Here is a 13,060-nt window from a genome sequence, read left to right as displayed (position 1 = left end):
CCTAACTTGCCTTCTTCCAGACTACTGCGCCTATTTATTAGCTTGTGGTTGGTCCATTACCATGTAGGAAAATGTTTCAGTAATCTGGTGTTATGCTTGGTGTATATATATATATATATATATATATATATATATATATATATATATATATATATATGCTACAGTACATTTAAGGTTCATGGAATTCACCTCTGAACAATTGTAGAGAACTGGTTGATCGTTGGTTCAGCTAATGCCTCATGATTATAGGATAAGAGTCATCTGAGACCAATTACTCACTACTGATATAAATTTCAGATTTACCAAATACATAAATAAATATGCTAGACAGATTATGACAACTAGTTCATAATTTTTGCACAGAATGGCTAAAGCAATGAAATAATGAGCAGATGATTTGAGTGGAAGGATTAATTAACAGAGAACACGCATAATGCATTTTGAGTGAGTTGACAAAAGCAAATGAGAATGTAAAAAACAACAGACAATTGTACACAAGCAGTTACATGGATGTACAAAGCATTTGCTATATGTTCAAAACAATAGGAATTTGCTGTTATGATGTGCACAATTAATAAGCAGATATGGAGTTTGAACAAGTAGTTTTGAAAGTTTCTGTTCTGATCTGAGAAATTCATCAAAGCGACTGACTAAAACTATAATATCAATGGTTAAGTACTTTATAGATTGTGTCTTACTTTCTTCTCATTTTGTTCAGATACAATGGAAATCGAGACAGGACTAACATGGTCATTGTAAATGTCAAACTGCTTTCAGGCTATCATGTGGATATGGTATCCATTTCAATGGTAAGTGTGGTACAGCTTACTTCAGGCACCAAGACAGTTGCTTTGCAACTTATTTGTGACTTTACTACATGCTTTAATGGGTTATGTTTGTAGTTCATGTTGAGTTGTGTTTCTAGAAATAACACACATTGTATCATTTACAATAGTAACATTTTTTGGATAACTTTCATTCTTTTTCACTTACTGTTTTTAACTGCAGCTTAGACGTAATCCACTTGTGAAACGTATTGACATGGATAAAGGGTACATTGATGTCTATCTTGAGGAGGTATGTATAGCCTATTACTTAAATAAAGATATTGATATTAAATAAAGATATTCAAATCTCAGACTAAAAGACTCGATTAGAAGTTGACTTTAAAGAAGTAGTGGCATTTTAGCCTATGACTTTATATATTCAATTTGTAGCAATTGCAAGGATGCTAAGATTCATACTGCCTGAAGTCGGTGATTTGTTTATGTTATTGCGGGGACCTTAGGAACACCCACAGCCTTGACCCGGTGTGCACACATTCACACACAGAAACATTTATAAAGAGACTCAATAAATAAATAAAAGTATATATTAAACAAATAAAGAAGGCAAAAAAACTCCAATTTTTTAAAAAAACAATGTGTACACAAACACCTTCCCCAGTACCCTGGTGGTGATGAAACCAGCCACACGCTAGGCATTAAATGATAAACAATCAACACTTATGACACAGTCCAAAATACATATTCAGTAGAACAGGTGCAAATGATGGTGTGAATAAATTGAGATTCCAAGTGTAAAGACAAAATCGCACGGACAACCAGGCACAGGACCAGCACATGAATCCAGAATGAAACTGTAATCTATGAGTGCTTGTATTCCATAGGTGGAGTGAGAAGTGTAGAAACGGATAAATACAAATGATTGTGATTCCCCTGGAGGTATTTTGTCTCTTTTTTAAAGATAATGCTTAATTATCCTTCTTCCAAGCAACCCTTGCCACTCTGAAGCTGCTCAATGGTGTAATACTACAGGGACTGCTGGGAGTAGTTGACAATTTAAGTAATGCTGCTGCCACTACAAACTACTGAAGTACCTAATGTGCAGAAATTAGTAACAATTTCAGACACAGAACTGACACACATTGTCTTTACAAATATAGTGGAATCATTTTATTTTTAAAGACATTGATATCAATATTTTCTATGAAAAAGTGTATTTAAATAAATGAAAAGCTATTTTGCCACCATCGATATTTATAAAGTTGTAAGTGAACACATATTTAACAAAGCAGAACCGACTTGATTTTAGTGAAAGGAATCCCAAAAAAGATTTTGTTTCTAAAACGAATGAATGAACAAATTAATTCATGGATGACTAACATTGTAAACATAAATTAAACATTCATTTTTACTTATTTTTAAAAGGAAATATTTAAAACATGATTTCAGATACATTAGGATCTTTTATTATTTTACAACTGTCTGGGACTTTTTGTCTATTTATTTAAAATGAAGAACTATACCCAGTACTTAGTACTGCTTAGGGAATCCATTCCCGGACAAGTTTATCCATTCCCGGGAATTTGGGAATCCCGCATTTCATTCCTGGGAATCCTGGGCTCCCGGGCATGATACAGTGCACGGGCATCTCACATGTGAACGGTTTTAGAACGACCAACACTTATTTTTAATAAAACTACTGCAATATGTTGACACAAATAAAAGATTAACCTTATCTACAAGTAGTAATAAAAGCATAGAAAGCACATCGTCCTCACAGGTGGCGCAGTGGTAGTGCTGCTGCCTTGCAGTAAGGAGACAGTGGAAGATTGTGGGTTCGGTTCCTCTGTGTGGATAGCCCATTGAGTACTGAGAAAAGTGCTATATAAATGTAACTTATTATTATTATTAACGTGTCCAGCGTGCGGTCGTCCAAGAACGCACCTTCGTGCAGAAGTACACCAGCCACTAAGAAAGCACGCTCTGCCTCCATTGAAGTAGGCGGCACAATCATCAAATACTGTCACACTTGTTCTAAACAACGCCCACGCTTGCCGTTGCTCTGAAACACCACCATTTCAGCTTTTACTGATGCATCCAGTTTCTTGTCATCATTTTGTGATGGTAAGCTTCTTGGCACAGATAATGCAGATGCAACAGACTGACGCATTGCAATTTCAAGTTGCTGTTCAAAGCTGTTGTCTGATGAAGTGCAAGCTGCAGCAATGGTGCCACCTTAATTATTTTCAACTATAACTGTTATTTCTTGATCGATTTTTACACGCTATATAGATAGATAGATAGATAGATAGATAGATAGATAGATAGATAGATAGATAGATAGATAGATAGATAGATAGATAGATAGATAGATAGATAGATAGATAGATACTTTATTAATCCCAATGGGAAATTCACATATGCGAGCTTGGCCGTTCCCATTTTCCCAGGAATTACAGCAGTCTCATTCCTGGGAATGAAAAATGTCTGGGAATCCCGGGAATCGGGAGCCCGTGAATGGATTCCCTAGTACTGCTGCCTCACAGCTCCACTGTTCAATCCTGGCCCAGGAATGTTTTTACATTCTCCTCTGGATTTTTCTACAAGTGCTCCAATTTTTAACACACATTCAATAACTTTGGATATTTGGTTACCCTAAATAGGTCTATTCTGACTCCTATGAGCATAGGTCTATATGTACACGTGAGTATGTTCTGTATTAATCTGGGATCCTCGCAGTTCACAAGTGTGAAAAGATTTGCCTCCAAAGGCAATGCAAAGACAAAAATTCCCTACTAAATTAGTATTACCCATATGATGCAATCTTCACCAGAATTCTTTGCAATTAACAAGAAAGGAACGATGTTTAGAGTATTAATTTGATGAAGAGAAATATAAGTAAGTAAAATGAAAAAACAATAAAATCCCAAACTCAGAAATAAAACAAAAATATAAGTAGAAACAACATACTGTATACACTGATTTAAGAAATAGGTTATTATTTTCAAATCAGATAACTAAGTTAAAATCAACTTGTGTAGTTGACACTCAAAATAATATACATTCAAAAGTCAAAGTTGCATATCCTAAATTTCAAATCTATTTAGTAAAACACTAAGAGATGTAATTTCAGTGCTGAGTTTGCCTACTTAACCTCAATTAGAATTCAAGATACTGTGTTATTTTAAATTCTTGTTACCTGAAACAGTGTACAAAAGTATCAGAATTGAATTGCACTAATATTAAGAGAATTAAATAAATAAAAACATGCAATTTGCCTGAAACACAACTGATGGGTATGGAAATTACAAAACATAAATAACTTCGACTATAAAGAGAAGAAGTTGGCAGACATCTATATGTAGGATAGAAACATCTAACATGTCATCGATGCTTCCCATATACTGTACATCAGTGTAAAATATTATTGACAAAAAATATCAGTGTTTTCCAGTGGTATTTTTGGCCTAAAAATATGGGGTGGCTGGGCCACATAGACATGGGAGAGGGACGCTGTCAGAAAGAGCAGAACCGTCCTGAGATTCTGTGAGTGAGAAAGATGACAAAGCACTAAAAACAGCGGCACTTAGTAAAGCCACTGCGCTGCTTAACTTCAATGGCGGAAGTAGGTGGACACCAGTGATCTTGGTAAAGATCCTGGGTTGGATCCACAAACAGAGTTGAGGGAAAATCCCTATGCACAGTGTTTCTTTTGACCCCACATGATCAGTGTGAGGCAAAGCTGGAAGTGTCAGGGTTTAGGCAGTGACTCTGCAAATATCATCATAGCTACATGGAAGGTGCAGTGATAATATGAAGAGGTGTCAAGGACATTGGAGGGTTTAGACTTTTTGAATTAATTTAATATAAATAACTTAATGTGAACATCTAATTTTATTTGAATAATTTAATGCAAACAAAGTTACTTTAATCTTTTGCTCAGAATTTGGTAACAACAGGGTAAATTACAGTTACTTTAGTGCCAAACAAAAAGGTCTGAAATGATCAAATAAACACAAGCTGAAAGAGTAATTTCCATTGCTTTCAATTAAAGGAAAATGGTTGGAAATGTTGCTCTCTCTGATAGAATTGGCAGGCTAAAATGAATTACAATTGGACCTGGAGATGGGAGAACGGTAATATAAAATCAAAAGGAAGGCAAAGCTCAAAAGTACCTAATGACTACATGGAAAATCAAGCAAAATGTCAAAATCAAATTTTGCGCAAAAACTAGACTTTAACAAATGTCTTTTAACCACTTCCAAAACCAAGCTATTCTTTTGTTTAATCCACAACTTGGACAACCAAGAAGTACACAATGATGACCTTCAACTGTTGTGATTGTTATGTTTTATGTTACAAGGTGGCAACAGTAAACAAAATTTTGTTCAAAATAGCAGCCACTTCTTGGAAACAACATTGCAGCACACCAAGACATAAAGTACTTAAAAATTACCTTTAATCATAAAACTAAAACAGTGACACACCGCCTCACCCATCCTTGTATGGTCCTTAAAGGTGCGCCTTGCACTGCCAGGTCGTCACACACATTAAATGCAGGTCCCTGCCTTTCACTACAGCCAGGAATTCCTGCCAACTGCGCCAGTGTGACAAAACCACTAGGGGACGTGCCAGCCACCCAAACCGACACACAGACACGGGAGACACACTTATAAAAACAAATGTTTTATTTTTTTTTTGCTTGTGGGCATGCCTTCCCTGTTCCCACAGGCACAACAAAGTCCCGATACAATACTTTACTTTCCCTTCTTCTGTTTTATTCTTTCCCCATCCACTTCTTTCCGGCAAGCTTTGTCTCCCTCCTCCCGACTCTGGCTCCCAGAGTGGCGGTTGCTGGATCCTTTTATAGCCCACCTGGACATGCTCCAGGTGTTTGATGATCTATTTCTGGCTGCACTTCCGGGTGTGACAGAAGAACCACCCACATGGGCTAAGGAACCACTGCAGCACCCCCTGGTGGCAGCCCCAGATCCCAACAGGGTCGTGGAGAACTCCATCTCCAATGGATCCTGCAGGAATTCTAAGCACCACTGCCACCCAGAGGGTGCCATCTAGTGTCCCGGGGAAGGTACAGTTCAGTCCATGCATGCTCCCCTGGACCATATAAAGAAGAGGTGTCCTGACCGGGCAAGGGCCCCGGCTGTCCGCCACAATAATATATATATATATATATATATATATATATATATATATATATATATATATATATATATACTGTATATATATAATATATATATATATATATAAACACAAAGAATAAACATGGGAGTTTGGATTACAATGGTGACATCCCAGATATTTGTGCTTTTTGTATAAAGGTCTTTCAAAGGTATAATATTTGAAAATATTTGGTTCCCTATAATAGAGCCTGGAGCAGTGAATTATGTTGCTCAAGATCTGTTTGTCAGTTATTAACTTCAGCTATTGCATCTTTGATTTTATCGTGACTGATATTTTTTTCTGGGTGCTCTCTTCCTCCACTCTAAAGAGGAAAATGAAGACTTCATGAAAACAAAATCCAAATTCCTGTTACACCCTAAATATAGTCCATGTAAAAAGACCCATCATACCATTATACCTACGTGTGCAACTATATATATTTATATTGTGTAAGTGGAATAGGGATATTCTCTCTCTCTCTCTCTCTCTGTGTCTGTCTATTATATATTATATATATTTATTTATCAGATCTTCCTCAACTCTACCAGGACAGGTTGGAGGTCGAGATGTTTGTTCAAACGTAGTCAGACCCTGATGAGAAGTACAGGAAAAAGGGAATAAAAGAGTATACTCTTTCTCTTCATCTTTTCTCACTTCTATGTAGGGTCGATGTTCTTGATCCACCTTCTCCAAACAGCTCGGTCCTGGACCTTCTCAGCAGTCAAGCCCATTTCTTTCAGATCTTTTTACTTTAAACATCCACCTCCGATTTCACCTCCCTTGCTTTCTCTTCCCAATTCTCTTCATTGTCTTTCTGCAATATCTGCCCGCATGAGTTTAATAAATGGGTATCCTGTATGTATTTTCTTTTCTTATTCTAAAACATTTCTCAAAATCTCTCAATTCCATTTTTGTTTTAGCAGGTTTTGATATTTTGTTGTGTTAGAACATGTACCTTTCTATTGTGTTTTTTTCAGCTTGTACAAAGAAAACCTCTGACTTTGCACTTCACCATTCAAGAGGAGATTGCAGTGAAGAATTTGAAGCCGGCTACTGTCAGGATTTATGATTACTACCAAACAAGTAAGCCACTGATGATAAGCAATGTTCATTCCATCTCATTAGGTTTCATTTTAAATTTACATGCTGTACTTTTCGTTTACATGATAGTTATGTTTCAGAATATTGTTGTATAATTTAAAAATGTAAATTAAAATGTCCATAATGCATAAAGAATAAATAGAGCAATTTCTACTGAACACAGTTATTTGTGTCTTTGTTTTGCCCTTTTTAGTCATGACTTCAACCACAGTGGATTGCACACTGAAGCACTTCCAGTTGTCCTTGCAGTTGATTTGTAAAAAAAACTTTCTACTAAGGCATTTGTCTTCTTTATTTTTGCAGATGATCATGCTGAAGCTGAATACAGATCTCCTTGTACTACAGGTATAGTTTTTTTTAATATCAGTGTTTGCCTTATCAGGCTGTTTAGTAACAACAGTATCAACTTTACTTTTTAGACATGAAAATCCATTATATTGTGTCTGCCTGTCCACATAGAACACCTCATCTCCCAGGGAACTGATTGCATTGAAATTTGGAACATTATCCTTCAAGTTTACAGACCCAGTTATGGGGAGTCCACTGTGGCCACAGGTTTTTTTTTTCCAGGCAGTTTGTTGATCACTGATCGCCTTTTATCTCAAACTGAACTTAACATTTAAATGGCTGTCATTTGACTTATTCTGCATTTAGGAAACAGCAGTAGGGTCGTTTTTACATTTTTAAAAAATATAGAGGTACAGTAAGTTCACCTTTTCTATAGGTTTAAGGTCTTAACTCTCTTTTATAATTGTCCAATTAATTCACCATCACGTGTGGAGTTTCCTCCCTTACTTGTGTCCTATTAATGACAAGTAACTATGATTGAGCACACACCAGAGCAATGACCCACCCACCCCATTCTGATCCAGAGACTCTTAAGTTCTGGTTAAATTATGAGGTTAATCTCTGTACAGCCATCACATGACATTGCAAACTTCTGTTGTTTAAACTCCTATTTCTGACGAGTAGCACAGCGATAACTCATTTAAGATCAGAGTTGTCACACTTGTACCCCTATCAATGTTCATTGTCTTTTGGACAAATGTTCACCATATTAGAATCTTTAGAAGTGGTTCATTCAGAGCTGCAGTGGCAATGTGGAAGGATGTTGGTAATTGTGTGAAAGTAAGAACAAAAGTTTGTAGGCTGTCCAGTATTTTGATGTAGAATCAAAATTTATAGTCAATACAAGAACTGTACACTTGAACATTTAGTAAATACAAGCATTACCTTGGAAGTAACTCCTGGGTAGGTTTTAAAGGTGTTCCCTGTGAATAGGCCATTGAATTTAGAGTTATGGAATAAGAAATGGCAAAATATATTGGGCTGAATGTTCTGTTTTGTTATGCACAAAATATTTTTCAGATGGTGAAGAGAAAAATAATGAATTCTGAAAGGAGAGATACAAATCATGCCAATGTGGAACATTCTTTTACCCAAAGTTCTGTTGTTGGAAACAAAAAACGTCTTTTTGGAATTCATCAAAGAGTGGTTGGAAACCGGCCTTCTACATGTTCTTTTTATATTCAGACCTGGCTGACATTTGTTTTGATATATCAATAAATAAATGATTACTGTTCATAAATAAGTACTAGGATTGTGAATGTTCTGTACTGCTTCATGTAAGTCACATTCATTGTGGTATATATACAGTATTAGCCAAAAGGTACATTAGTAAAATCAGGAAACGAAGCTGCACTGCAAGTGTCCATTATATGTCAAGGAGACATTTTCAACTTAACAATATTCATTCACAGAGTATTTATCTAAATAATTGCCAAAAACATATATATTTGGGATACAAATCAACTAACATTCAGGTTTCTCAATACAATACCCCTTTAAAATACTCCTTTAATAATAAAAATTTAAGCTGTATTCTGGTAATTGAGCATCTCCTAACCCAATCAACAAATGCTTATTAAACCTGAAGAAAATTCATCAATTTCAAAGTATTGTTTGTCATTTTTGTTATTTGTCCAGTGGAAGTGAGAGATATACCATAAAGTTATAATTTGAGTAGTTTATACTTTACAGGGTCATTAATGTCACATGTACACAGTTTGTTTCATTATTGATATCTTTTAGGGAAAGAAATCCAATGATTGCAGTTTTTTTCTTTCCTCCTTTTTTGGCTGTAACCCTAATGGTTTGTGTGCTCCAATAAAAAAAAAATGCTTTCTTGAATAACTTCTGTCCTTGCTTTGTGTGTGCAATTTTTGAAGTATCTGAAGTTCTCAACTACCTCTTCCCCAACCCAAGAGGTCTCTCCTCTTACAAGCGACAGTCAATGCAAGGCGAAAGAGCGAATTGTGACAATTACAACATCAAAAAAAAAACAAAACCAAAAAAAAAAACATTGCTTTACCCAAAAAGAGTGTTGCATCCTGCCTTGTGCCCAATGCTACCAGGATAAGATCTGGACCCCCAAGATCTAAATTAAATTAAACAGATTTGAAAATGTTATGTCCAAAAAAATGGAAACATCAAGATATTATGGAAGCTCTGAACCACACAGTAAAAAAAATTATGGGATAACCCATATCTTATATGTATAACCCATATACTTTCGCATTTTTTCATTTTATTGATTTTATTAAATTCAAATAACATTCCTATACAAACAAGTCAAGTTTTACAAAACTAGGTTTGAAACAAATCAACCCCTTTTATTTAAAAATAGACTAAAAAAAAGGGTAAAGAATTTGCTTCCTCAATTAAAATGCTTATTCTAAAATGTTATTGATTAGATCCTGCCCAGGTTTTGAAAATGTTTTGTACAGATCCTCAAAGTGAGAATTTTATTTTTTCCAATTTCAAATAGTATATAACATCAGTTACCCACTGACTTAAAATATGAGAGTTAGGATTCTTCCAGTTGGATAAGATAAGTCTACGTGCCAATAGTGTAGTAAAGGCAATCACAGTTTGTTTGTCCTTCTCCACTTTAACCCATCTGGAAGAACACCAAACACAGCTGTTAGTGGATTAGGAGGGATTGTGACTCCAAGGTTGTCTGACAGGCATTTAAAGATTTTGCTCCAGAATGATATTAATTTGGTAAACAACCAAAACATGTTGCCCAGTGAGGCTGGGACTTGATTGCAATGTTTGCTGGTTGGATCTTGCCCTGGAAACATTTTGGACAATTTCAAATGAGACAAATGTGCTCGATATATAATTTTAAGTTGGATGATTGTGCGCTTTGTGCATATGGCGCTCAAGTGAATTCTCCTTTTCTGAGATGTTAAGTGAGAGATCCTTTTCCCACTGTACTCTTGGATCTTTGAAAGGGAGGGACTGTAAAATGGTTTTATATATTACAGAGATGCTGTCTGAGTCGTCAAGACTGATCTTTTTTTTTCTGTCATTGAGGGTAGGTGGGAGATAAGGAAAATTGGGCAGGTTTTGTTTAATAAAGTTTCTAATTTGAAGATAGTGAAAGAAATATGTTGCTGTAAAGTTAAATTTGGAGTGTAATTGTTCATAGGATGCAAAGACATTGTCTATGTACAGATCTCTAAGTGATTTAATCCTGAATGCTTTCCAGACATTAAAAACTGCATACATTTGAGAGGGTGGAAAAAGGTGGTTCTCTTGCAGAGGTGCCACAGATAAAAGCAGAGGTGCCACAGATAAAAGCTTCTCTATCTTAAAATACTTCCTATATTGGTTCCATGTTTTGAGTGAGTGAAGCACAATTGGGTTGTTAGTATATTGGCGATGACTTGTACTTATTGGGGTACAAAGCAAGGAATATAAAGAAATACTGCAGGATTTTATTTCTATTGTGGACCAAGCCTCTGTATGTTCGTCAATTTGTGTCCATATCCAGGTTTTTATAACTTGTATATCTGCTGCCCAGTAATAAAGTTAGGTAGAGCCATGCCACCTTCCTCCTTAGGTCTTTGTAGGGTCTCCCTTTGGATACGTGGATGTCTTGAATTCCAAATAAATGAGGTTTTGGTTGAATGTACTTTCTTAGGAAGGGTATTCATCTTAACAATGGTAATAATTCATGCTAAAGTGAGATGAAGGGTAGACCATCTATGCAAGTCTTCTTTAATTTTTTCCATTCAGACGACAAAAATTTTTTTGATAAAGAACTTTGTTTTCTTGTGATATTTACCCCTATGTATTTAAACTGATCTGCGATAATAAAACGGATGGTGTCCAATCTAATATTGTGCCCTTGAGAATTCACTGGAAAGAGCACACTTTTATTCAAATTAATTCTGAGACCAGAAATCTTTTGAAATTCTGCTAGTGCTGTTAGAACTGCAGGCACAGTATTTTGTGAATCTGATATATACAGTACCATATCATCTGCACATAGAGAAATTTTCTGTTCAAGTCCTTCTCTGATAATCCCCTTTATCTCATAAGTATTTCAACAGTGAACTGCCAGTGGCTCAAGTGTGATTGCAAAAAACAGTGGTGACAAGGGATATCCTTGTCTAGTACCACGTTCTAGTTTGAAGTAGTCTGAATTAATGTTGTCAATACAAACTGAAGCTACTGGACTGGTATACAGTAGTTTGATCCATGCACAAATGTTCGGGCCAAACCCAAATTTCTCTAAGGTAGTTCCATTCAACCATATCAAATGCCTTTTCTGCATCCAACAAAAATATCTCCAGGGTGTTAGACTTTGTGGGTGAATATATTACATTAAACAGGCATTGAAGACTGGAAGCTAAGTATCTGCCTTTAATAAACCCAGTTTGGTCTTCTGATATTAGGAAACACTTTCTCAATCCTTCAAGGTAGGACTTTGGAGAGTATCTTAACATTATTATTCAGAAGTGAAATTGGTCTGTATGATGCACATTGTAATAAGTCCTTATTTTGTTTAGGAAAGGATGGTAATTAATGCTTGGTGAAAAGTTTGAGGTAGAATTTTCTTTTGTTTCTAGCTTCTGTGAATGTTGCTAATAAAAAGGGAGCTAGCTGAGTTGAGAATTTCTTATAAAATTCGGCAGGATAGCCATCGGGGCCTGCTGCTTTCCCTCTCTGAACTGACTTTATAGCATCAAGTAATTCTGATAGTGCCAGAGGTTTTAGATTGTGTCTTGTCTTCTTTAACTCAGTAGAATATAAGGACTTATAGTAGTCTCTAAATGTGTGCATTACTTTTATGGTCAATGATTTTATCTCTGTCTGTGTTGGTGATTGCAGGGATTAAATTAACTTCCTGCTTGTGGATTTGGTGAGCTAAGATCTTATTAGCTTTCTCTCCATGTTCATAGTTGTGGACGATCAACACAAACCAGACAGCAGGTGTGGTTAAAAAGCAGCTTTATTCTTCAATGTCACAGTGAGAAGAGTTTCAGAAAACAGGCAATCAATATTACTTGACAGCGTCAGGTCTGTTCTGAACCCCATTTTAGGGTGGGGCAACCAATTTTATAATCCTAGGACGCGTAATTTAATATTCATTATTAAATGTAACAGTTTACAAAATCCTTGAGCCAAGTTGCCAAGCAACCCCAGAGTGGCTTCTTCTATCTACAAATTCAACCCCCCTTTCTTTGCACTTTGTTATGGATTTCAGAAGGAAACGCGATAAGACAGACTCAGTTTGAGGAATGCTTAGACCTTGGATTCCTTGCACAAATATTTTTCTGTTTGCTCATCAAAACAAGCTTTTACACAATGCATGGCCTCGCAGAGCCCACTTCTGTTGAAGTTAAAGACATGGGTTAGTACAAGGGAGCGAAGAGAACATTCATCTTCCACATAGTAATGATGTCTTGATTTAAAAATGAGTTGTTCAGTTTCTTTAGTTGTCAAGAGGTTGAGTTCTGAATGCAGAGTCTATCTTTTCCTATGAAGTGCCTCACTTGGACACCTGGCATGTTCTTTATCTATTCTAGTAATTTCACTGATTAGCTCTGATAACTTCTTGGTTTCTAATTTATTTCTGTGTAAAAGATATGAGATAATCTGGGCTCTTAAGAAAGCCTTCAGAGTTTCCCAGAAGACTTTCC

At 35.9% G+C, this 13,060-nt stretch overlaps 1 protein-coding gene across 3 annotated transcripts in view; it reads left to right on the top strand.

Moving 5' to 3' along the window:
- LOC114658184 (alpha-2-macroglobulin-like protein 1) overlaps window positions 1–13,060 on the top strand; it is a 271,971-nt gene that overhangs the window by 121,706 nt on the left and 137,205 nt on the right. The window contains exon 32 of one of the 3 annotated variants that reach the window (XM_051932108.1): window positions 719–809. The exons of the other annotated variants lie outside the window; for them this stretch is intronic. Within the exon in view, the coding sequence (XP_051788068.1) occupies window positions 719–809 (91 nt within the window). The remainder of the gene's footprint in view (window positions 1–718; window positions 810–13,060) is intronic. 3 annotated transcript variants of the gene reach the window in all.

Source organism: Erpetoichthys calabaricus, chromosome 9, assembly GCF_900747795.2.
Source record: "Erpetoichthys calabaricus chromosome 9, fErpCal1.3, whole genome shotgun sequence".
Lineage (NCBI taxonomy): Eukaryota > Metazoa > Chordata > Cladistia > Polypteriformes > Polypteridae > Erpetoichthys > Erpetoichthys calabaricus.
Note: the sequence above shows the minus strand (reverse complement) of the source record. Positions and strands in the feature narration are given on the sequence as shown.